General features: G+C 34.4%; 1 protein-coding gene across 6 annotated transcripts in view; it reads right to left on the bottom strand.

The window, feature by feature from the left end:
* FAM135A (family with sequence similarity 135 member A) overlaps positions 1-25,383 on the bottom strand; it is a 100,484-nt gene that overhangs the window by 32,403 nt on the left and 42,698 nt on the right. For 4 of the 6 annotated variants that reach the window (XM_054569556.1, XM_054569555.1, XM_054569560.1 and 1 more), the window contains 5 exons: positions 21,021-21,147; positions 20,189-20,342; positions 16,223-16,300; positions 12,801-12,850; positions 10,175-10,330 (listed from right to left, as the gene is read on the bottom strand). In XM_054569556.1, the coding sequence (XP_054425531.1) occupies positions 10,175-10,330; positions 12,801-12,850; positions 16,223-16,300; positions 20,189-20,342; positions 21,021-21,147 (565 nt within the window). The remainder of the gene's footprint in view (positions 1-10,174; positions 10,331-12,800; positions 12,851-16,222; positions 16,301-20,188; positions 20,343-21,020; positions 21,148-25,383) is intronic. The other 2 variants (XM_054569557.1, XM_054569561.1) reach the window with 1 other exon arrangement.

Genomic DNA, 25,383 nt, shown 5'->3' with positions numbered 1-25,383 from the left:
GCAATAATCTGCATTCCTACCAACAATGCAAAAGGGTTCCCTTTTCTTCACATCCGTGCCAAAACTTGTTTGATTTTTTGATAGCCATTCTGACAGGTATGAGGCAGTATCTCATTGTGGCTCCCACATGCATTTATCTGATGATTACAAATGTTGAGCATCTTTTGATGTCTATTGGCCATATTTATGTCCTCTTTGGATAAATGTCTATTCAGGTCCTTTGCCCACTTTTTGAGTTGTTTTCTTGTTGTTGAGTTGTGTAAGTTCTTTATAAATTTTGAAAATTAACCCCTTATCAGATAAATCATTATTGACTATTTTATTAAATGCCTTTTCTTTTTTTAAAAAATATATTTTATTGATTATGCTATTACAGTTGTCCCATTTTTCTCCTCCCCATTATTCTCACCGCCCCCCCCGCCTTAGTTCATGTCCACAGGTCGTACATATAACTTCTTTGGCTTCTCCATTTCCTATACTATTCTTAACCTCCTCCTGCCTATTTTGTACCTACGATTTATGCTGCTTATTCCCTGTACCTTTCCCCCCATTCTTCCCCTTCCCTCTTTCCCTCCCCTCTAATCTCCATCTGTTTTTGTTTCTAGATTCAGTTGTTATTTTACTGTCTATAGTTTTTGATCTTCATCTTTTTCTTAGATAAGTCCCTTTACCTTTTCATATAATAAGGGTTTGGTGATGAAGAACTCTTTTAACTTTACCTTATCTGGGAAGCACTTTACCTGCCCCTCCATTCTAAATGATAGTTTTGCTGAATAGAGTAATCTTGGATGTAGGTCCTTGTCTTTCATGACTTTGAATACTTTTTGCCAGCCCCTTCTTGCCTGCAAGGTTTCTTTTGAGAAATCAGCTGATAGTCTTATGGGAACTCCTCTGTAGTAACTGTCTCCTTTTCTCTTGCTGTTTTTAACATTCTCTCCTTATCTTTAATCTTGGGTAATGTAATTATGAGGTGCCTTGGTGTGTGCTTCCTTGGGACTCTCTGAGCTTCCTGGATCTCCTGGAAGTCTATTTCCTTCACCAGGTTGGGGAAATTCTCCATTATTTTTTCAAGTAAGTGTTCAATTTCTTGCTCTTCTTCTTCTCCTTCTGGCACCCTTATGATTTGGGTGTTGGAACGTTTAAAGTCGTCCCAGAAGTCCCCAAGCTGCTCCTCATTTTTCTGAATTCTTGTTTCCTCATTCTGCTCTGGTTGAATGTTTATCTTTTCCTTCCGCTCCCAATCATTGGTTTGAGTCCAGGTTTCCTTCCCTTTATTGTTGGTTCCCTATATATTTTTCTTTATTTCACTTTGCATAGCCTTCATTTTTTCCCTCCATTTTGCGACCATACTCAACCAATTCAGTGGGCATCCAAGTTACCAGTGTTTTGAACTGTTCATCTCATAGGTTGGCTATCTTTTCATCATTTAGTTCTATTTTCGGAGCTTTGATCTGTTCTTTCATTTGGGCCATATTTCTTTGTCTCAGTGTGCCTACATTGGGAGGGACAGAGCCTTAGGTATTTGCCAGGGCAGGGCAACCCTGGTCGCTGTGTATGTGGGGGCAGTGTTCGAGAGGGAGCAATGCTGCTTGCTTGGCTCTTGGCAGGCTTTCAGTCACTTCCCCGACTACCCACAAGCAAATTGGGCCCTTCTGGTGCTGATTCCCAGGAGAGTGGGTTTGTGTACGTTCTAGGACCCCACAGGTCTCTCCAATGAATTCTCCTGTGAGGCTGGGAGTTTCTCCTGCTGCCCCAGTCCCTCCCCATAGGTGTTTACAGGCAGAGATTTTGAGGTTACCTTTTCCCACACTGGAACCCTGGGTTCCATGGTCTATCTTGCTTCCCAGCTTTTCTTCACAATTTATCCGCTTGCAAATGTGGGACTGCCTGGTCCACCAGCCGCAGCCTTGCTGCGTGTCCTCTCCATCCCAGCTGCCCATCTCCGCCCCTCCTCCCAGCCTGGATGAATGTTTCTTCTTTATCTCCTTGGTTGTCAGACTTCCATACAGTTTGATTTTCTGGCAGTTCTGGTTATTTTTTGTTTTGTTTTTAAATTTGCTGTTGCCTTCTTTTGGTTGTGCTAAGGAGGCAAAGTGTATCTACCTACACTTCCATCTTGGCCCTAAAATACCTTTTCTTCATCTACTGATATGATCATGTGATCTCTACCTTTCATTTTGTTTATGTGTATTACATTTACTGATTTACAAATATTGTACAAACCTTACATCCCCGGAATAAATCCCACTTGATGATGGTGTATGACCTTTTTAATGTATTACTGGATTTGGTTTGCAAATATTTTGTTGAGGACTTTAGCAGCAAGGTAATTTTTAAGGGCGAAGAAAACTCACCTTATATATGTGCCAATATTGATTAAAGATACAGAATGCATTCTTTTTTTTTTTTCACCAGTTAATCTGTTAAACAGTAGAAGCAGGTATTAGATTTTAGGCCTGGTTTTTAAAATATGTTATCAATTATAGTTCAGGAAGCTTATATTGGAGTTCATAAAATTTAGATCTCTTGAATGCAAAGTTTCTGTGTTAAGCCTCTGAAGACTATAAATTTTTAAATAATCAAATACATACTGATATCAGACATGAGTGCCTACTGTAACATAGATATATGCATTAAGTAAATTTAGATTTAAAAATCCTCTTCTCCTCACCGTGTGGATTTTCCCAAACATTAATAAATTAATGATTCCAAGAAAACGGTATTCGGTAGGAGCCATAAACACAATACTTTCTCTCAATTAAAGAGTTGTGTTGCACTGTTAAAAATTTCACCAAAATCCCTGGCTGGTGTGGCTCAGTGGACTGAGCATTGGCTGCAAACTAAAGGGTCACCTGTTCAATTCCCAGGCAGGGCACATCCCTTGGTTGTGGGCCAGGTCCCCAGTAGGGGGCACCTGAGAGGCAACTACACATTGATGTTTCTCTCCCTCTCTTTCTCCCTCCCTTCCCTCCTCTAAAAATAAATAAAATCTTAAGAATTTTTTTTTAACAAAAATAAGTGTTGACTATATAGGCCTTAATTTATAAGACCCTTTAACTGGAAAAAAAATGGATTTAAAACTTTTCTTCCTAAACTCAGCTCTTATGCCTCAAAGGACACTATGAAGAGAGTAAAAAGGCCACGTATAAAAATATAGGGTCCAGCAGAAGTAATACCAGCTTGAGTGTGGTTGATAGGGTAATAACATGAGTGTAGTAGTCTATAGTTCTAATTTGAACATTTCACCTAAAATGTTATATGGTGTGCTTGAGTGTGATATTGTTATGTTCAGAATTACCCACTTATGATTTTGTAATAAAAGACTTTGTAATAAAAAGGGGTTTTATTTGTGGTAGACCTGTAGATATTATACTTTTCAAATACTTTTTCTGCATCTACTGAGATGAGCAAATAACCTTTATTTTTCATTCTATTAATGTGATGTGTCAATATGTCACGTTTAATGATTTGCAGATGCTGAATCATCCTTGCATCCTAGGAATAAATACTATGATAAAGGATCATGGAATAGGAACCTTTTAATTTGCTGGATTTGGTTTGCTAATATTTTGTTAAGAATTTTTGCAGCTATATTGATAAGGGGTATTGGTATGGTAGAGTCTCCTTGTTGTGTCCATATCTGGCTTTAGTATCAGGGGAATGCTGGACTTGTATTATGAGTTTGGGAGTGTTCCCTACTCTTAAATTTTTTAGAACAGTTTGAGAAAGATTGGTATTAATTCTTCTTTACATGTTTGGTAGAATTCTCCAGCAAACCACTTGTTCCTGACCTTTTCTTTCTTGGGAGATTTTTGATTATTGCTCTCTTCAAAATTCTCATTTCTTCATGACTCACTCTTGGTAGTTTCTAAGTTTCTAGGAATTTATTCATTTCTTCTTGATATGAAGTAATACAGTTGAACCAATATTGAGCTAGTTCATTAAATTTTTCTTTTCAAGCAGAGATTTACATTTTCTCTTTTTAGTCTAACTCATGCCTTCACTATTTGCTTTTAAATCAACAAGGGGAGAGAGTCCACATTATAGGGTCACTTCTGTGACATGATGCAACTTTGTGGCTTCTAAATACATTATCAGACAGCCTGTAGACTCCATTATAGCCATATCTATCCCTGTACAAACAATGAATGACCCTTAGACTGCTTTGATTTTGTAGCCTTAGCAATGCATTATCAGAATACTGATATTCCATATGAGAAAAGTTCCTGCTGAATTACACAAATGGGAGGCAAAGGACAAAGTATGCTACCATTTCTACAGTTTTGTGATATACAGCAGGGCAGAGCAGGGCAAGGTTTATTGTCTCTGGTTAAGTAACATTAGGGCACTCTCTCAGTGGAGTCTTAATTACCCCTCCTTGATTCCTTTAGGAGTTAAACAGGCCCTAAATTAGTATCTGGAATGGGGTGATAAAGAGAAACCATAGGTAAAATTTCATAGTTTAACTTTGGCAGTTTAGTTTCTGATACTAATTTTTGTCTTGGCCTCCTTTCTTTCTCCTTTTTTTCAAAGTTGTGTTTACCAGCAGCTTTCTGACTACTAAATATACTTTCTGTTCCTGTTCCACCCAGGACAACTCAGCTCCGTAGTAAAGTATAATGTTATAAAGTTGCCTTTGGTCCTTGCTATCATTTTCTTCTCTATTTTGAGAGGTAAAATATCAAGTGGTGAAGAACAAACTATTTAGCCATACTGCCTGGGTTTGAACACTGTTTCTGCCACTTACTATCTGGTAACAGCAAATAAGAACAAACTCAATCATTCAGGGAGATTTTAACACATTTTTCTTGATCGTTGGTAAGTCATTAAAAATATGAAAAATATAAACAAAATGATTTATAAACTTAACCTAGCAACCTGAGGAATATACATTCTGGCATAAAATAAACCAAGTCTCAAAGAATATTAAAGATCTGAAATCATACAGACCAGGTCCTAATCACAATGAAGGTAAGGTAGATACCAAAGACAAAAAGAAAACTAGGAAATTCATATATATAGAAATAAAGAAACATAATTCTGGAAATGAAAGGTATTGATTAGCAAGAGATAAAGATATACTCAGGTTATCTTAGGCCATGCAGGATTTTTATAAGGATATACAGGAAAGCCATCTGAGGAAATGATGCTGTATCCAAACAGCCAGTTCTTCTAAAATTAGAATGCTGTTCATTGCCATTTAGGGATTAACAAAATAGATTAATATCCTAATATCAATCTAGTAGCTGTTGTTTCAGCAACAAACTTTTGTTGTTCCCCTTTCTGGCCATTCTTCCATTCTCATGTTCCTCTCTCTCTCTGACTCTCTCTGCTTTGCCTTTAACCCTTTTCACTCTCATCCCTACTCTATGATAATTGGTTTATTCGTTCTGCTGTCTCATGACTTTTCCCTATAATCCTCTTTCTCTTGGTTTCTGCCACTGCTCACCTGTGTCTCTTCTTGTGTGGTTCATGTTTCAGTTACTCAAGAGAAACAATCTGAACATGTTAGTCGTTCTTTTAATAGAAAATGCCCCATATTGGCATAGTTTATGCAGCAGGCCGCCTTAAAAACGACTAATTTTCCTCATGTAAATGCTGTAGATGACTGGCTTTGGGTTCAGTGCCAATCTCTAATTCAGGATTTCAAAGTCACCTGATATAAAACATGGCAAGTCATGGACAGGAACTATCTCCGGTCTTTATTTCAGAAGAATACTGACTATGGACTGGCGCTCAATTTCTTGGACTTTTGAGCAAGAAAAAATAACAATAGCTAAATCTGAGACAACATAATTAATGTATACTTAATAATAGTTTTGTTTATATGCATTACATTAAGTTGAAGATTTTTATGCAAGAGACGTTAGGTTGCCAAACAAATTGGTAGGCTGTAATTTTCTCCAGTTGGTGGTGGTATATGTTGTCCTCTCATTGGCTAGTATATTGTTTCATATACAGAAAATGAAGGAATAGATAGATGTATTTATTTCAATCGCCCATAGAAAAAAATGAAACATTGCTACTTGCAACAGCATGAATGGACCTTGAGAATATTCTAAGTGAAACAGATCAGTCAGAAAAGGCTAAGACCCATATGATTTTACCCATATGTAGGATTTAAACTGAAACTCAGAGACACAGAGAGACAACAGTATGGCGGTTACCAGGGGGTAGAGGGTCGGGGGATGGTAGATGGTAAAGGGAGCCAAATATATGGTGAAGGAAGATGATTTGACTTTGGGCACACATGCATTATACAGATTGCATATCATGGTAATGTACACTTGAAACCTCTAGCACTCTATTAACCAATGTCTTCCCAATAAATTTAATAAAAAATAAACAAAAATAAAGACTTCATATTATCAAAAAAAGTCAAAGTCATGAGACACACAAAAATAATTATTCCAGATTAAATGAGTCTAAAAAAAAATTAAAGAAATACGACAATTGAATGTAATATGTGGTCGTAAATTTGACCCTGGGAAATGAAAAAAGGGGTTACATTATTAGGACAATTGATAAAATTTAAAAATGAATTGTACATGAGGTAACAGTACTGTATCAGTATTAGAATTGCTCATTTCGCTTGTGGTTAAGAGACTATCTTTGTTCTTAGTCAATATACCCTGCAGTGAGACTTCCTGTTAAGACAGTGGCATAGATAAATGTGGTACTCAGCTCCTTCCACAACCATGTCAAAATTACAAAAATCTACAGAACCATCATTCAGAACTGCCTGAAATCTGGCTGAATGGAAGCCCTACGACTAGGGAATTAAAGAAGTTACATCAAGACTAGTAGGTGGGGCAGAGACAAGGAATGGGACAGTCCCACACCCAGGTGTGACAGATTAAAATCAGGAGGGCTATGTCAGCTGCAGGAGCTAGGGGTTCCAGCCCCACAACAAGTCCTCCAGCCCAGGGTTCCAGTGCCAAGAAGAGACATCCCCATAACTTCTGGGTGCAAAAACCAGTGGGAATTAAGGACACAGAGGGCTGGTGATCCTAGATAGCTCCTCTTAAAGGGCCATACACATGGACTTGGACTCACACCCTCTAAGCTCCAGTGCTGGAGCAGCAGTGTGAAAGGCGCCAGAGGTATTCAGCTAGGAACTGAATTGTCTGGCATCAGGGCGGGAGCTGGGGGCAGCTTTGTCCCAGACAGAGTGCTGGCAAGGCCACTGTCCCTTTTATGAGCCCTCTCCCGATATAGTCAGCAGGCGGTGCCATATATGAGACTCCATCCACCCGGTTCACACTGTTTGCCCTGCCCTGGTAATTCCCAGAGGCCCTGTCCTATCCAAATTTCAGGCCCACTGAAGTTATCTCCAGTGGCTACTCCTTCAGATTTTCCTAAAATCTCTCAAACAACATCTGGCCTTTGCATGTCCCATACCTCTCATTAAGTGACCCTGGCTGGTATCAGCAGCAGCTGGCCTTCACTAACAGCTGGCCTTACCCGGGCACCTACCAGCCCAGCACAAGTACTAGCCATCTGCGGTTCGCTTTGGAGCATATGCCTGGTGGCCTTGGACTGAACACAGGCAGTGACTGACCTTGACCTGTACACCCAGGAAGCTCCAGAGTCAGTGCTGCCAGTGGACAGCTTCAGGCCATGAAGCATTACCACCGAACCATCTCCACAAGCAACACACTGAAGGGGTGGGTCCCTGCAGAACTGATCCTCCATGATGGGTGGAGGTTGGTGACTGCAGCCAGTCCTTGCAGCTGACTGACCTGGGAGTAAATCCCTCCCACTGCTGTGCCAAAAGCAATCAAGGCTCAACTATAAGAGGATGGGATACATAGCCCACATAAGGGCATACATCTTGTGCTCAGCTTGAGGGATTGGGGAGGCTGTGCCACTGGATCCTAGAGAACACTTATTATGTTAAGCCACTCTACCAAGCCCGGGAGATCTGGTAACTCTATGTAATACACACAAATATACACAGGGAGGCTGCCAAAATGAGGAGACAAAGAAACATGGCCCAAATGAAAAAACAGAACAAAACTTCAGAAAAAAAACTAAACAAAATGGAGACAAGCAACCTATTAGATGCAGAGTTCAAAACACTGGTCATAAGGATGCTCAATGAACTTAGGGAGAACATCAAGAGCATAAAAAAGGAGCAGTCAGAAATGAAGGATATACCAACTAAAATGAAGAGTAATTGCAGGAAATCAGCAGCAGAAGAGATGCTGAGAATCAAATTGGAGATACGGAATATAAGGAAGCAAAAAACACCCAATGAAAACAGCAAGAAGAAAAACGATTCCAAAAAAAAAAAAAAAAGAGGATAGCGTAAGGAGTCTCTGGTACAACGTCAAGCATAGCAACATTTGTATCATGGGTGTGCTGGAAGAAGAGAAAGAACAAGAAATTGCAAACCTATTTGAATATAAAAAATGCCAGAAAACTTCCCTAACTTGGTGACAGAGATAGACATACAAGTCCAGGAACGACAGAGAGTCCCAAACAAGATGAACCCAAAGAGGTCCACACCAAGACACACCATAATTAATGTGCCAGAGGTTAAAGACAAAAAGAGAATCTTTAAAACAGCAAGAGAGAAGCAGTTAGTTACCTACAAGGGAGCTCCCATAAGACTGTCAGCTGATGTCTCAATGGAAATCTTGCAGGTCAGAAGGGAATGGCAAGAAATATTCAAAGTGATGAAAAGCAAGGACCTACAATCGAGATTACTCTATCCAGCAGAACTATCACTTAGAATTGAAGGACAGATAGAAAGCTTCCCAGACAAGCAAAAGCTAGGAGTTCATCAGCACCAAACCAATATTATATGACATATTAAAGGATCTTGTTTTAAGAAGAAAAAATGAAAATAAAAAATTTGAACAGTAAAATGGCAATAAATACATATCTATCAACAGTGGAATCTAAAAAATAAAATAAACAAGCAGAACAGAAGAAGATTCAGATACTGAGAACATTTTGATGGCTGCCAGATGGGAGGTACATTGGGAGGATGGGTGAAGAACATGAAAGGATTAAGTACAATGTGGTTGTTAAGAATAGTTGTGGGGATGTAAAGTACAGCATAGGGAATACAGACAATATTCTATTAACTATGTATGATTTCAGAAGCATGTGAGATTTATCAGGATGATTACTAAGTTATGTAATGTCTAATCACTAGGGTGTATACCTGAAACATATATATAATATATGTCAACTGTAATTGAAAAATAAAATGATTTAAAAATTAAAAAAAATTATATATATACCCTGAAGTATTTAGGGTTAAAAGGGCACAATGTTTATAACTATCAAATGGTCCACATATATGTACCTTATCTATAAAAGAATATAATAAGCAAATATGCAAAAATAATAATTTATGATTTTGAGGAAGAGTATATGGGAGTATTGTATACTCTTTTTGTAACTCTTGAATGAATTCTGTTATATTTTAGAAGCCTGACAAATTTGACTTTCATATTCATCTTAAATTCACCTGGTTGAATTTTATATATTTTCTTCTACATGGATACCCAACTGTTCCAGATCATTTATTGAAAATCTCAACTTTTCCTTGTCAATCTGAATATATTATATCCAAATATGGATATGTCTATGTCTGGCCTTTCTCTTTAGTTCCATCTATACTAAAATTAAGACCTCTAGTTCAGAAAAAAAAAACTGCTTAAAGACAGTGAAAAAAAAACCCCACAACAAACATATGTGAGATCTATTTATAAATCAACATGGGACCAGTATTTAGAATACATAGAAAACTATTATGAATCAATCAAAAAAAGAATGGTAATCCTATAGGAAAATGGGCACACAATTTGAACAGTATATAGAACAGTAAATATTCTATATTAGTTTGAGATGCCTTTCTAGTTCCTGATTTCTGTTTCTAATATATATTTCCTATTCTTGGGTCCCCAGGCCAATTAGTATCATATATTTTTCTTTTATTTACATGTAGATGGTTTTTCTTACCAGCAGGGGTGGTGACCAGTTAGGTCATACACTCAACTGTATTGTTTTCTCTTCACAGATCAAACAATAACACAATATCTCTTTTCATAATTTATCAACATATGAGGTAAATATAAGGCTTTTCATTCATAAGAAATTTCTGAAGATAAATGATAATACTCATTAAAATACTCTAACATCACTTTACTTAACTTACCCTGAAAGTATGGTTCTCCTGTGCTAATAATAATCGTAGTTCTTCGTGTAGTGTTATAACTTCCAGAAATTGTCCCCATAAAGCCATTAGAAGTGAGCAAAGTTGTGCAAGATTCATATTTATAAGTTCTGCCAGTTCATCAGGATTTTCTATTTTCTGAAATGACAAGATAAAAACCTTCACTGCTGTCTGAGACTTACAATAACACATCTCAATATAATACATTGTTGAGAATATTAATATGAAGGCAAATTTAAAAAAATTTGTTTTATATTAGTTTTAAAAAGAAAGGTGTTTGGGTGAGTAGAAAGAAAACAACTGATCAATGGCTTTTTTCTACTTGACAGTTACTACAGCAATTTTCAACAACTTATCTATTATTTCAAAATCTGAGGTATCTTGTAACTGCAACAATGTCAAAGTAAGTCCAAAATTACAAATCAGAGTTCTTTATAAGCATGATCAACTTCATGCTTATGAAAATATTGGGAATTTTTAACATGACATACAAATTATGCAGAGTTATAAAATTTTTGAAAAATAGTAAAATCTTAAAATAAGATTTTTTTCTCTTCCAATTGGCAAAGTACTTAAAAGACCTGTAACATCTCATAAAGAACTCAAGTACTTTCTATAATACTGCTTTTCAGTTACTCCTGTGTGTTCCTAGGTTCTATTTTGTTTGTGACTTTTTTTGTTTTAATCTTCACCTGAGGGCATTTTTTTTCATTGCTTTTTAGAGAGGAAGGGAGAGAAACATCAATGTTAAAGAGAAGCATCGACTGGTTGTCTTTCATACACGCTCGTACTGAGGATCAAACCAGCAACCCAGGTATGTGTCCTGACCAGGAACTGAACTCATAACCTTTTGGTTACGGGATGATGCTTCATCCAACTGAGCCACACCGGCCAGGGTTTGTGATGATTCTTTTACAGAGCTGTCCAACACTTCTTTCTTTCTCTTTCTAACATTCATCTACTATTTACTGAGCATATTTTAAATGACAGTTTTTAACATTCCACAGATTCAAACATTAATATGACAAGCTCATAGTCTAGTGAGGAAAGAAAGGTGGGTAATAAATTGTTATACGCTATTATGACTGTTCTGGTAGTGGTATTAATTTATTCCATTTATTTAAATATTCACCTAAACTAATGATAGAAGATAGCAGTACTAGATTATACTGTGGAACTAAATGATACAGAATCTTTTAAAAGGCAAGTTGGTTTTCGTAAATAATAAAATAAGGATTCCTGAACAAAGAATAACAAAAGACTGTAAATCAGAACGACTGCTTCTCTCCTGCACAAGCATTTTTATTATGAGGACAGGCTTTAATTTGCTGAGGCAGCAGCCGGTTTTCAGGCAGACAATATCTTGCTGCAAAATCTGTCTTCGATTACTAGTAATACTAGGATATCTACTCTTAAATATATAAATAGATGCTGACTTTATTTCTCTGTCCTAAAGAAGGTAGAGGTATTCTATTCAGATGGGAGTTGAAAGTCATTTCCATAGTTTTAATTACCCTTGGTATAGACATGGTAACATATCTCTGGATCACATTTCTCTTGACCTCTAGACCTATTACCTACTGGATGACTATATTTGGACATGAAAAGACAGTTACTACAGTTCAATGTGTGCCGAATTACACTAATTATCTCTCTACGCTCCCTTTCTAAAACAAATAAACGAACCTCCCAAACCCCCCAAATGTTGCTTATCACAAATGACACTCTTAATTTCAGTTTATTTTTACTTCTTTTTGAAGTCTGCAATTTAGCAAGCTTTTCTTCACTCGCCCAGACCAAGTTTCCATTTATCTACCCTAACTCCAAGAACACATTAGACAAAAATTCAGCAAAATTACTAATAAGTGAAGAGATGGTTTTTTATACACTTTTGTGACTTTGGTTACTGGTACACAGTAGTCACTCAATAAGTATTTACTGAATGTATAAATGAATGAATAAGGAATTACAGGCTTCGGATAAGGAAAAAAACCCCAGAATTTAAGGATAAACTAAAAAAAAGTTGAGTAATTCCATAATTCTGGAAATGAAGCTAACAGAGTGAACATACGGTAAATACTAATTTAACAACATATAGTAAATCTACAGATGTATTTTCCCCCAAGGGATGATTTATAAGTGTATTAAAAATGAAACTAACAATTTTTTAAAACAATTTTCAACAGAGGACATGCTTTTACTGATTTTAGAGAGAGGGAAGGGGAGAGAGAGAGAGAAAAGGAAACAGCAATGTGAGAGAGAAACATCGACTGGTAGCCTCATGCACAGGCCCTGAATGGCATGAAACTTGCAACCTAAGCAGGTGCCCTGACCGGGAATAGAAGCTACAACCTTTTGGTTTATGGGATGATGCCCAAACCGAATCAGTCACACCAGTCAGGGCAATACTATACAGTTTAAAGATAATTTAACTTTGTGCCCAGGTCAAATGCCTTTTAATCAACTTAAGCTGTGGTTCTACCATGATCAAAAAGTTTATCTTTGCATTCTAGGAAGGATAATTATTAAGTCTTCTTAGATAAAATTTCTAGAATAAACAAAATCCACTGAAATAATCTGATAACGTTAATTTTAAAAATTCAAGTACCTTAACTTCTTCACATAGTTCAGTAAGCCGAGCTTCTACATCCATTTCCTCTGAAAGGATTAAAGAGTATTAATAAAGAAGTATTTAAATGTTAGATCTGAAAACTATTTTTAAAATCATACAAATTAAATTATCTTTTAAAAACTAGAAAGTAAATACCTGGACATTTAATGAATTGAATTTCAACATAATGTATTTTCATAAACACATTAATCATGTAGGTAATATGTTAATTGTTAAATTATATGCTCTATTAAAGTGTTTCAGTTCTCATAAGAGGCTAACACAGTCAAGGAAATATTCACTATATACCTAAAGTAAGTTGCACAACTGCATCACAAGAAAGATAAAACATGAAATTACGTTTTATTGCATTTCACATGTTGTAAATGCCACTAAATCTTAGTATTTTGTCTTATATGTGTATGTGCTTTGCTTTTTACAAATGTATTCCTAAAAATTTCAAGTCAAACTAATTTTTAATAACCAAGAAGTATTTAAAACACACCTGGAGTATAGGCTATTTAATACAAATCAATGACGAAATCCTTTTCAATAAAAAGTAAGTTTCTAATTTAGTTTCATATTCAGTTTTCTTTCAGTACAAAATGAGGTGATATTTTCCATTTAATTCTTATTTATTTAATGTATGCTACAATGATCTATGAAGGGGATGTACAGATTAATTTACAATTAAAATGCTAATATTTAAAATGGAATATAGAAACTAACAGAATAAAAAGATTATAGTGTTGGGTTTTTTTTAATAGGAAAAAAATTCCCCTAGGGTCTGAAATACCATGTTTAGATATACTTCATTTTTAATCAGAAATCAAACCAAAGTGAGTTCTCCTAAAAGAACTATAGTAGCATACTTGTGATCATACAAAATTTCATCAATGTGTTGATCAAAGAGAGTTTAATTGATTATTCTTAATACAAAATCAAGAATACTTTCTATGATATCCCTGACTTTAGTCATCAGCTATCTCACACGGCAGAATGAATGTTACTATTTGATAAGAAGAATGATAAACATTTACATTTGATAAAATAAGCAGTTACAATTACGTGGTAAATACAACTAAACTATGATATGAATGACAGATATTCTATTGGTAACTAAAACCAATAGAAAACATGTATTTTGTGATTCACAAGCTATATAAATAAAATTATATTTGGTTATTAAAATGTACCAAGAAATAGATCACAAATTTGTTCAACCCACTGACAACTAAAGAAATCTGCTAAGATTTCACAAATCATTTCATTGTGAGATAAATCAGTGGCTTCTACTAAGTTTTCCAAAATTAATTTAAGAAAGTCAGCAGCAGACCCTACATTAAAATCCTAACTTTCATATGCCAGTATGTTTTCACATTACTCATGATCTTTTCCTGTGAGAGCAGAAAAGTTTTAGTAGTTACATCCTCTATCTATGATTTTTTTTAAAAGTGCAAAACCTTCAAAATTTTTGAGTTTTGATACATTTTTTCTAGTTCTTACAACAAGATCTATTAATATATGCATAAATTGGTACATTTGCATTATGGCTAGTGAGAGTTACTTCGACATAAATGCCATCTTAAACAATGTTTAAAAGCAAAACTTAATCTCAAAATCTTTGAGCTCAAATTATTTCAAACATCATTTAAGAGTGTTATCTGAATTTAAAATTATATTTTAATTAATTTTTCTTAACATATACCTATGCAATTTTACAATTTTATAGAAATGTATAAATGTGATTATTAGCTTGCTAATAAATATTATATTTTATAATAAAATTATTTACTTTAGCTCCTCTTGCTAATCCAAGATTATAGTCTAGAACATATCCTTTCACATTTTTTATATATACATATGCATATATATGAGTTCTGCAGTCACTGCTTTACAAAAATGAGATTGTATTTTACACGCTTTCTGCAATTTGCCTTTTTTCTCTTCGTAGTACTCCATGGAAATCTGGTATACAGCTCTAAAGCATCTTCTTAAATGGCTTGCATAACATTCCTTGGTGTGAGTGCCTCATAAGGGTAAGGTGTATCTTATTCTCTAAATCCATCCATTTACCTATTCACTCATTCAACCAATATTTATAACATAGCTCAGAAAATGCCCATATAATGCTAGCTATTAGATATCTTAATAGTATTACCTAATAAAAGTATTAATACAAGTATAATTTAATTCATTAAACTTTAGTTTTTAGTCTTTTCCTACCCAGCTAAAACTGGGCCTCTCTTTATATAGGCCTTATTACAAAAAGCAGCATTCTATAAAATTATTTAGAGAGCTCACATGTAAACTGATAGGCTGACAATACAATAGTTTAAATGAGAAGTGTATATATATATTTTCCAGTTCATTTTTATATATTTATTAGGGGGAAGTATATTTTTATTGTTAAAAAGAACACTAACACATCATAAATGACCACAAATTCTTTAATTTTACAGTTGCTTTATAGGAAAACATAAAATAATATTCCAAAATAATGGTCATAATAAATCTTCACCTTTTGTCTTTTCTTCCTGATAAGAAAATCAGTTTCTCTCTCAAGTTTTAGTGAAAACTGACCCAACTTAAATATCCTGAGCTAGTTTTCATGTGAGAAATGCTAAAAAAGATTTTGGCTCCTTAACTTCCTTTTGTTCATACTCTTAAAAACTAAGACACACTGTGATTTTATTTCAATTTCTGTAGCCTTTCATAACTTTTTAAAAATGTCATTGTGATGGTCTATTCAATGAAGACTAAAAGCTTTCAATATACTTAGGAAACGATAGTAAATTAAGTTCTATTGCTATTCAAGAACAAAAGTCTAAACTATATAGGGAAATACATCAAAAAAAGTAATGTGATTAAAACATTTATTCCCTTTACAATATGTAAAATATCTGGAGAGTAGTGATTTGGTACTACTTTGCTTTTCAAATTTAGAATAAAAAATAAATGCAAACTGACACAAAAAAACAAAACTGCATACTGAAGGTGTTTCTCTTCTTTGTTTTTGTAATACTTAATATTAACTTCAGTTTTTAAACCACATTTCATTATCATGAGCCCTACCCAAAGATAAACTGATTTTGAACAATTTTAAGGCAGTATCATTAAACCATCTAATTTTGGCAATAAACATGGTTTCCAAAAAGTGCTGTTTGTGAGAACTCAAAAAGAATATAGAAAGAGCTAAAAAAATCTTTGCGTTTACCATTTCTAAATTTAAATAAAAACTTCAATATTATTGTACAAATTAATTAACCAAAGCTTACCTACATACCCAATTCTCAAAGTTCTTAAATAAAGGTGGTAAGAAACATATTATATAAATACATATTTATAAAATTTGACACTAAAGCAAAATTCCACACTAATTAAAAGGGATTATTTACTTAACCTATTTGTAAACATACCTAGACAGGTGTCTTTCTGGGTTCGTGGCTGTTTTCTTCTGAGAAGGCGCTCATAAAGGACCTGCATGTTGGCCTTGGCTAGTTATAAGGATTGCACATAGCACTAGTTACTATACTCCTTTTACAACAAAATTTACTAGAATTTTCCAAGTTGTTATTAATAGACTGAGCATTGATCTGATAGTGCAGTTAGATCAGAAGCAGAATCTTTGAGTTAGTTAATTAGCTTATTAGAATTACAAATGATGTACATTCAAGTTTATATATTACTGTGTTCTCTTTTCTATTTAAATGTATGCATTATTCAAAATTTCATAATCCATATTTTTGTTTTAATTTCTTAGACTCAGAATTTTAGGGTTGGCAGGGATCTCAGAGATCAGCTAAGTCAAATCCTTGCTTTTACAAGTATAGATACTGGGGCCCAGAGAGGTTACAACACTTGTCAAAGCCCAGATTCCAGAACTTGTGACTCCCATTTTCAGTAAGAGCTCCTTGTACCAAACCAATGTTTAACTACATCATCAAAAAAAAAAAAAAAATGTACATCATTCATCCAGAAGAACAATAAAAAGGCAAAAGCAGAAAGGAATATAAGGCATATTTTAAAAGACTGAGTAGATTTTAGATACATTTTTCAAAGCATGGTGGAGTTTAAGACTTTTAAATATATAGTTATTTGAAAATTCAAGATAATGCTAAATAGTAGAAGGAAATAAAATACATCCTTTAATCAAAAACTACTTTAAGTCCACTTATTAAAACTGGTGAATAAAATGTTCAGTCAACAGTGTTTTATGGAAGCATTATCTAGTGCCTACAATTTAATTTTGCTAGAATTAAAATAAACAATATTAATATTAATAGCTAACAATATGCAGTACTTTTAAATAGTTCATAGTATTTTAGATGTTCTCCTAGAAGATGCATTCAAGAATAAACTGAATCACAATAAAAAAACAGTACTGAAGAGTTTAATAACACAAAGTATTACCAACAAATATTTATTCAGGATGAATCCTGATTTTAAAAATCCCCAGGAAACTGCTATAAGCTATGTAATGATGCCTAAATACTTTTTAAGCAACAATGAAAACTGTACTGTACTGTTTTATTTATTCATTCACTCATTCAACAAATATATTTTGAGTAAATACTGTGAATATGGTACTACTAATTTTATTTAATTGCTATTATTTACTTATTAAAGTCTATATTTGCTTTAATTTTACTTTCTGATAAGCTATATCAAGCAAACAATTTGGAATACAGTTGACATTCATTTAGTAAATAAACTGAAATTAAATATAAGGGCTCTTTTAAAAAATTATGAAATTCTCTACATTATATCCAGAAGCCCAAAGTAATACATGACAAAAATAAGCAATCTTTACCTGAGGGAAAATTAAAAGGCTTATAAATGATCACACCGAAGTTACAGTAATAAATTAGCAATAAAGTGCCAATACTTTCTAAGCTATTTGAAATAAATCTTCACCTCTGAGAGGCTTGTTTTCTTTAAACATTACTTCCTTTTAGAGAGAAATATTTTTTAAGTTAAAATGAGGTTCATGTGTTTTTTTTCATTTGCAATATATATCTGCTTGAAAATTAAATGCTGATAGATATCTTCCTCATGCATGCATATATCGGCTCATCTCATATGTGACTCTCTACCTTAAAATCACAAGAAGCCCCATCTTGCAGGTGAGTTTCTCTCATTCACTGCCATGCTGAGCTTGTTGCTTACGAAGGGAAAGGGAGAAAGACAGATACTCCGTCCTCTCCTCAGGACCTAGCTCAGTACCTGACACATTCAGGGGTGCCCAACTCGTGGCCCAGGATGGTTATGAATGTAGCCCAACACAAAATTGTAAATTTACTTAAAACATTTTGAGATTTTTTTGTGATTACACGTTGCAATGCATTTAATGTGTGGCCCAAGACAACTCTTCTTCCAGTGTGGCCCAGACACATCAAAAGGTTGGACACCTGTGACTAAGCACCCTAGTGATCAGAGAATTATATCATTAAGAAGTGTTAGTCGTAGAGCTGCTTTACACCCTCTGTCTTTTGGATGTCCTCACTTTTCCTACCAGACTCATGCACCACATCAGGTTCCCTTTTGTCTCCCTATCTTTCAAATGGAATTCACTTTGCATATACAGTCTCAAAGCTAATCAGTGATAAAAATGGCTCCAAATTTCCACTCTTAAGCACTACCAGCTAATTCCTCCATGAATTCTACAAAAGCATTTGACATCAAAACTATTAAAATATTTTCCTGTAGAAATATCATTATAGATGGTTTCTAAGTTTCACCCCATTACTTTTTGTAACACTACTTTGCAGGAATGTGGTATTCTCCTTCCTTAATATTGTGGTTTACTAATTTGGTCTGGTCATTAAATCTGAATTAACCAGAATTTGATATATAAGAAAATGTGTTTTCATTCAAAGAACCAAATTAAAAAAATATATGGACCATAATTTTTCCATTAATTGAGGGTGATAGGCTAAATTAGTTTATTCTATAAACAATTCTTTCATTTATGAGAAAAAAGAAAATTTTAAAATGTTTACATTTTAGGCAGTAGTCTCCTATAGCATTTTCCTAAGGGAAATAGAAGGATCTTAAGTATATGAAAATATTAGCAAGGAAAAAAAATACAGAGGATAGAAATCAAAAGGCTTTCCATGCTTCCACGTTTGTCTTTAGAAGAACACAAGCAAAAAAGAACAAATACACTTTCTTATTGGTTATGTATCTGTCTGTACTTTGGGATTTTTGCTTCAAATATTCTAAGAAGTCAATTAATATCTGTTCCTTGTTAAGTCAAAAAAGTGTGAACTTAACTAATACTAATCAAACCCTTTGGAATACTTGCTGATAGGCAATGGCACAATAGTCACAATTTTCTCCCAGCTGAAATTAAGTAAGGTACAAATTACTACACTTTCTTACAATTCTTTTCTATCCCAAAATAGGCAATTTAAAAAATATGCTAATTAATCTCAAACCTAAGAATTATTTTTAGTAACAGTGACTATTTTTGAATGCATCAATATTGTTAAAAGACTGACATTCTTGAGGAACAAAGGATTAAACAAAGAACACTGAATAATTTAAGTAAAATTTAAAAAATAATCCCTGATTTATTCAAATAATAAAAATAATTTATTCTGAAGAGATAATTAAAATGTGCTTTATGGTAAGCTATTACCTGATATTTTAAATTAAATTTTATAAAAAACCATCGTTAAAAGTTTGAAAGTTTAAATAATAACTTATTTTAGCTAATCCCAGCAATCTGTCATTTGTGCAATTATAAAAGAATTCTGTAAACTATAAATGACAAACAAAATTGAGGCAATATGATTTTCTGTCATCTACTGTAACATATGCAGATATTACTGTTTGATCATAACTAAAGTTTAATTTTTTTAAATGATTTAAATAATTTATAAAATGTTAGAATTGAGTAATGTTCTTAATCTCTGAAGTGAAATGAAAGAAACAGGATCTGAGATCCCTTAAAACCAAATGTATATAAAAATGTCTCAGGTAGCTACACTCTTCTTAGATAGTTAAATATTTGGAAGTATGGATTTAATTTATCTCCCTATGGTTCTATAGATAATTTGCTTTCCAGTGTGCTTTGTGTTTATGTTTGAAGAATAGTATTATATGGACATACGCTTTTATTAAAAAAATCTATCAAAAGACCCATTCCAAACTTAGCACCAAGAATTTAGTTCTCAATATTTCTCAATATCATAAAAAAATTTTTAATTGCAGAAATTACCAAAGATTGAAAAAGATGGAATTGAGAGAAAAGTAAAAGTGAATCACATAAACATTACAGTTTTAGTATAGAAAAACTATGTCAAAGCTGGTAATTAGCAGCTATGAGAATGAAGAGAATTACTTGAACAATAGGATAGGTCTGGCTACTTTTAACATACCTAGTTCTAGTTTCTGACAAGAGGGAATCTCTTCTGTTACCGTAATGAAGTAGCTGTGCAATCCCTTGAAGGCTAGCAGCAAAGTGGCACAAAGTGTATAATGAAAATGATAAGCATGATGTAGGAAGGAGTCTGCAATAATGAAGCTGCAACCCTAAACGAAGAAACAGATTTGGGATATAGAGTGTTAGTAACAAAAATCTAAAAATATTACACTTGAAACATAGAGAAATAAAATAAAAACCCTAAGCATATACTAATTACAGTTATTCTAAAACATGTAAGAAATTCAGCAATATTTTGGGGAATTGGTCCTCTTAATACAAGTAACTTAAACTTAAGAAATGCAACTCTAGTTACTTCAGTTACAGTTGATTTTTAAACATTTGAGATTTAAATTACATTTGGACTGAGGGATAGACACTGTACTTTTATAGCATGAGTTCCTTCTCCTTTTAGAGGAATAATGGCTATACTTGTAATATTCCAAGTTGGATCTCAACTCTGGGAATTGTTCTTTACACACACCTTCGGAGTGATTCTAACATTTCTGTTAAAGAGAGCAAGAGGTGCCAGTAACAAGTTTAAAAAGGCACTGACTTTCAAAAATCTCTAACCATGAAATATGGTAAAATCTTCAAGTATCTGGTTAAGTTTTCAAAATAAACAACTGGAACCAATCAATTTGTTAAGATCATATTTAATTAGGTCAGTACGTTGTTGAGCTCAAAATATTAATAAAAGAAATGTCATATTCACAGATAAAACATTAAAGAAACACTTCATTTGAAACAAGAGAGAATGAAGGATTTATAAACATATCAGTTCTTACATCTGGTGATAACTGTTTTGTGTAGTTAATACCAAAGACCACGCTTTCAAGAGTAGGAATCACAGAATCTCTGTTTTGTGCTGGTGCACTTCTATTTAACCAAGTAGTCTTCACAGGGCGAGGGAAGCTGGAGAAATAAGTATTACATTATTACGGTCATGATAGTGTATTTCAATGTTAAGTTAAATGTTTACAAAAGGAAGTTTTACACTAATAGAGCATAGAGCAAGGGTTTTTTACAAGGTTATGATTCTTAAAGTATTCCAAAGTAATTTTTCCTTTAATAATTTAAATTATTATGAAAAGACATAATGAATATGTATTAGGAAAAAAACACTAGGACTAGATGCTTGAGGCTACTTCTTTATGATTGGGTTTTAGGGAGCCTCAAAGGATTCTAAAGATAAAACTGGGTCGGATATAGAGTAGCAAAATGACAAATGAGGCTCAACCTTCAATTTGGAAATACTGATCTGTCAGGACTGGCTACCACTTTGTAAAGTTAAGACAATCAAATATGGATTCTACTTATAGAGGTAAAGATCTCCCATATTAAATGTAGAAGGTGAAAAGATTACTAAATCTATTTGTTGCCTCTATTTCTCAAAAAAAAGATAATTTCTTTCTCTTCACTAACAGGTTATGAACTCTATTAAAATATTTTTTATAAGTGCTTCAAAGCACCATCTCAATCACATATTATATAAACTACGGTTGTTAGTATTAACATTACATTTAATATATCATTAATTCTATAGACTAAGAAGCCTATACTGTTTGAAAGTTTAAAAATCATGTACAATATTATTTGAGATAAAGTACTAGCTAATTATAAGTAGACCAGAGCATTTGGACTGTTTGACAGTTAAGCAAAAGGGTAAGGACAGGAAAGTAATCCAATTTTGCCATAAGCCAGAGAGAAGCCTTCATCTGCAAAATCAAAATCCCTAACAAAGGAGGGAGTTGCAAGTCAATGGTAAATGCCACTTGCTTCAGAACTGTCATAAAGAACTTAAAAGAATTCAAATATGACAGGTTATATTAAAAAAAAAGCAAACAAAGAAATCCTAACCCCACTCACTTTACATAATTGATTTAAATGTCTATAGTTGGATTGATCATACAAATTGTTTTAAAAGAAAAATACTGTAAACTAAAAGTTTTTAATTTTGTTTAAAGGATACAAAAATCCACCGATTAATAAAACTTCAGGAAAAACATGTCAATGTAAAAATAATGAGGAACGTTACCTTTAACATGACCCCTCTACCAGCATGCCACCAGAAAAAGCTGTCCCTTAACTTTTCTTTGCTTCCCTTCTCCAACCTCTCTCATTTACAGGCAAAAAAAGGTAGAGAAATAAGTTGCTTCTTTGAGGGCAAAATTCTAGCAGCAAGAGAGGATATATCAGGGCCCATGGCAGCTAGGTAAAGAACAGAACCTCAGATGTTTCAGGCACTGTATTTCCTTTTCCAGTCACAACCAGAGCCAACACTTAATCCTCCTAGCTTCTGATTTTGAGCCAAAAAGGTCTTCCAGCAAAGAGTCTCTAGATGAGCTGTGCCTTTCTCCTACCAGTCTGTGACAAAAACTGCAGCATTACAGGAGGAAGCACACACTTAACTCACTAGGATTAGTGATATGAATATCACTATTCAGGGCCTCAGGAAGTAACATTAATAACCTGAGCGAACCTCTATGAACTGCATTATTTTTCAGAAGTGAAACTAAGCCAGTGCTATAAAGAAAAAGGAATGGTTGATTCTTACTGAAATTATAAAAATAAGAGATTCAGAAAACTACAGGGATGTATTTTATAAACAAATAAACTTCCATGATTAAAATCTAACATGTAATTCATATAAAAGTAATATTACATAGTACTTATTTGAAAGTTATATATCAAAAACATTTTCTTGTCAGAAAGGTTTCATTCAGTTATCATGTTACTATGTTTTAATTTATTCAATAAACATGTAAAATTTTTAAAAATGTTTATGATAATATATAATAAGGACATTTTTCTATTTATAGAAGTTATAGCAACTGAGAAGCTCTCAAAGCCCTAAGAGGAGAGACAAAGATGTCAAAACAACTAGATCTTACTAGATAATAAGGAAGGCAAAGAAAGTCATCAAACAGATTTCTTCCTGGCCTTTTACTCTAAAAGAGATCACGTGAAAACACAGTCGAAGAGATTCTCACTTACGGTTTTTAAAGCAATGTAAAAATATGCCACAGGAGGCTTACTTGTGGGCAACATGTTAAGTTGTGTTGGTCTTCTATAAATTTTTGAGGATAATTCTACACAATTACCTAGTTTTCTGATAAATTAGTTTAACATAACATTTAAGCATTATCCCTAAAGTCAGTTGTTGGAATTAGATTCATGTTACAAATTATAAAGCAGTTCAAAAATCAAATAAATTTGGAGTCTTTTCATGTAGGTTACTACGTATTGCCCGTACCATAAAGATGATGTGTTATTATAGAAACTAGAGCTTGACTGTATTCTTACATTAATGAAAAAAAAAAAGAAAATCCATCTCGCCAGGGAAAAGGGAACAAAAAAAATAATTATCCCAATGCATTTACCTTTTTAAGTATATTTTACTGATTATGTTATCAGTTATCCCATATTCACCCCCCCCCCAGGCTTATCTCCCTCTGCCTTGTACCCCCATTCCCTCCACCATTCCCCTCCCCTTAGTTCATGTCCATGGGTCACACATAAGTTGTTTGGCTTCTCCATTTCCTATACAGTTCTTAACCTCCCCTTGTCTATTTCATACCTTCCAATTAGGCTTCTTATTCCTGTACCCTTTCTCCTATTTTCCTCCTAATCCTCCCCTACCCGCCGCTGATAACCCTTCATGTGATCTCCATTTTTGATTCTGTTCCTGTTCTAGTTGTTTGCTTAGTTTGTTTTTGTTTTTGCTTTAGGTTCAGTTGTTGATAGTTGTGAATTTATTTTACTGTTCATAGTTTCTGATCATCTTTTTCTTAGATAAGTCCCTTAAATGTTTCATATATGATCTTGGTGATGATGAACTCCTTTAAATTTACCTTGTCTGGGAAGCGCTTTATCTGCCCTTTCATTCTAAATGATAGCTTTGTTGGATAGAGTAATCTTGGATGTAAGTCTTTGCTTTTCATGACTTTAAATACTTCTTTCCAGTCCCTTCTTTCCTGAAAAGTTTCTTTTGAGAAGTCAGCTGATAGTCTTATGGAATTCCTTTGTAGATAACTGTCTCCTCTTGCTGCTTTCAAGATTCTCTCCTTATCTTTAATCTTGGGTAATGTAATTATGAGGTGCCTTGGTGTGTGCTTCCTTGGGACTCTCTGAGCATCCTGGATCTCCTGGAAGTCTATTTCCTTCGCCAGGTTGGGGAAGTTCTCCATTATTTTTTCAAATAAGTGTTCAATTTCTTGCTCTTCCTCTCCTCCTTCTGGCACCCCTATGATTTGGATGTTGAAATGTTTAAAATTGTCCCAGAGGTTCCTCAGCCTCTCCTCATTTTTTTAAATCCTTGTTTCTTCATTCTATTCTGGTTGAATGTTTATTTCTTCCTTCTATTCCAAATCGTTGATGGGAGTCCTGGTTTCCTTCCCTTCCTGTTGGTTCCTTGTATATTTTTCTTCATTTCATTTTGTATATCCTTCACTTCTTCCCTTATTTTGTGGCCATACTCAACCATTTCTCTGAGCTTCCTGATTACCAGTGTTTTGAACTCTGCATCTGATAGGATGGCTATCTCCTTGTTGCTTAGATCTTTTTCTGGAGTTTTGATCTGTTCTTTCTTTTGGACCATTTTTCTTTGTCTTGGCACACCTGTAATGTTGTAAAGGGCGGGGCCTTAGGTATTCGCCAGGGCTGGGCAACGCACTTCCCAAGTTGTAGTGCTGTACGTGGGGGAGGGGTCAGAGAGGGAACAATGCCACTTGCTTGGCTCTCACCCCGCTTTCTATCACTCTATTGCTTCCTGCAAGTGATTGGCACCCTTCCAGTTGCTGCCCTGGTGCTGATTCTTCAAGTGGGTAGGCTTGTATATTCTAGAGCCCTGTGGGCCCCTCAAGCGGATTCTCCTGAGAGACTGGCAGTTTCTTTTGCTGCTGCAACTGCCACAGGTTTTTACAGCCAGAGTTTATGGGGTGGGGTCAAAGAGGGAACAATGATGCTTGCTTGGCTCTTGCCCCACTTTCAGTCACTTCTGCTTCGCACAAGCAAATGGCACCTTTCCTGGTGCTGCCCTGGTGCTGATGCCTGAGTGCGTAGGCCAGTGTACATTCTAGAACCCTGTGGGCCCCTCCAAAGGACTCTCCTGAGAGACTGGCAGTTTCTTCCACTGCCACAAGCCCCAAA

The sequence above is a fragment of the Pteronotus mesoamericanus genome, unplaced genomic scaffold, assembly GCF_021234165.1.
Source record: "Pteronotus mesoamericanus isolate MK-2021 breed Mesoamerican mustached bat unplaced genomic scaffold, CSHL_Meso_final contig_20, whole genome shotgun sequence".
Taxonomy (NCBI): Eukaryota; Metazoa; Chordata; class Mammalia; order Chiroptera; family Mormoopidae; genus Pteronotus; species Pteronotus mesoamericanus.
Note: the sequence above shows the minus strand (reverse complement) of the source record. Positions and strands in the feature narration are given on the sequence as shown.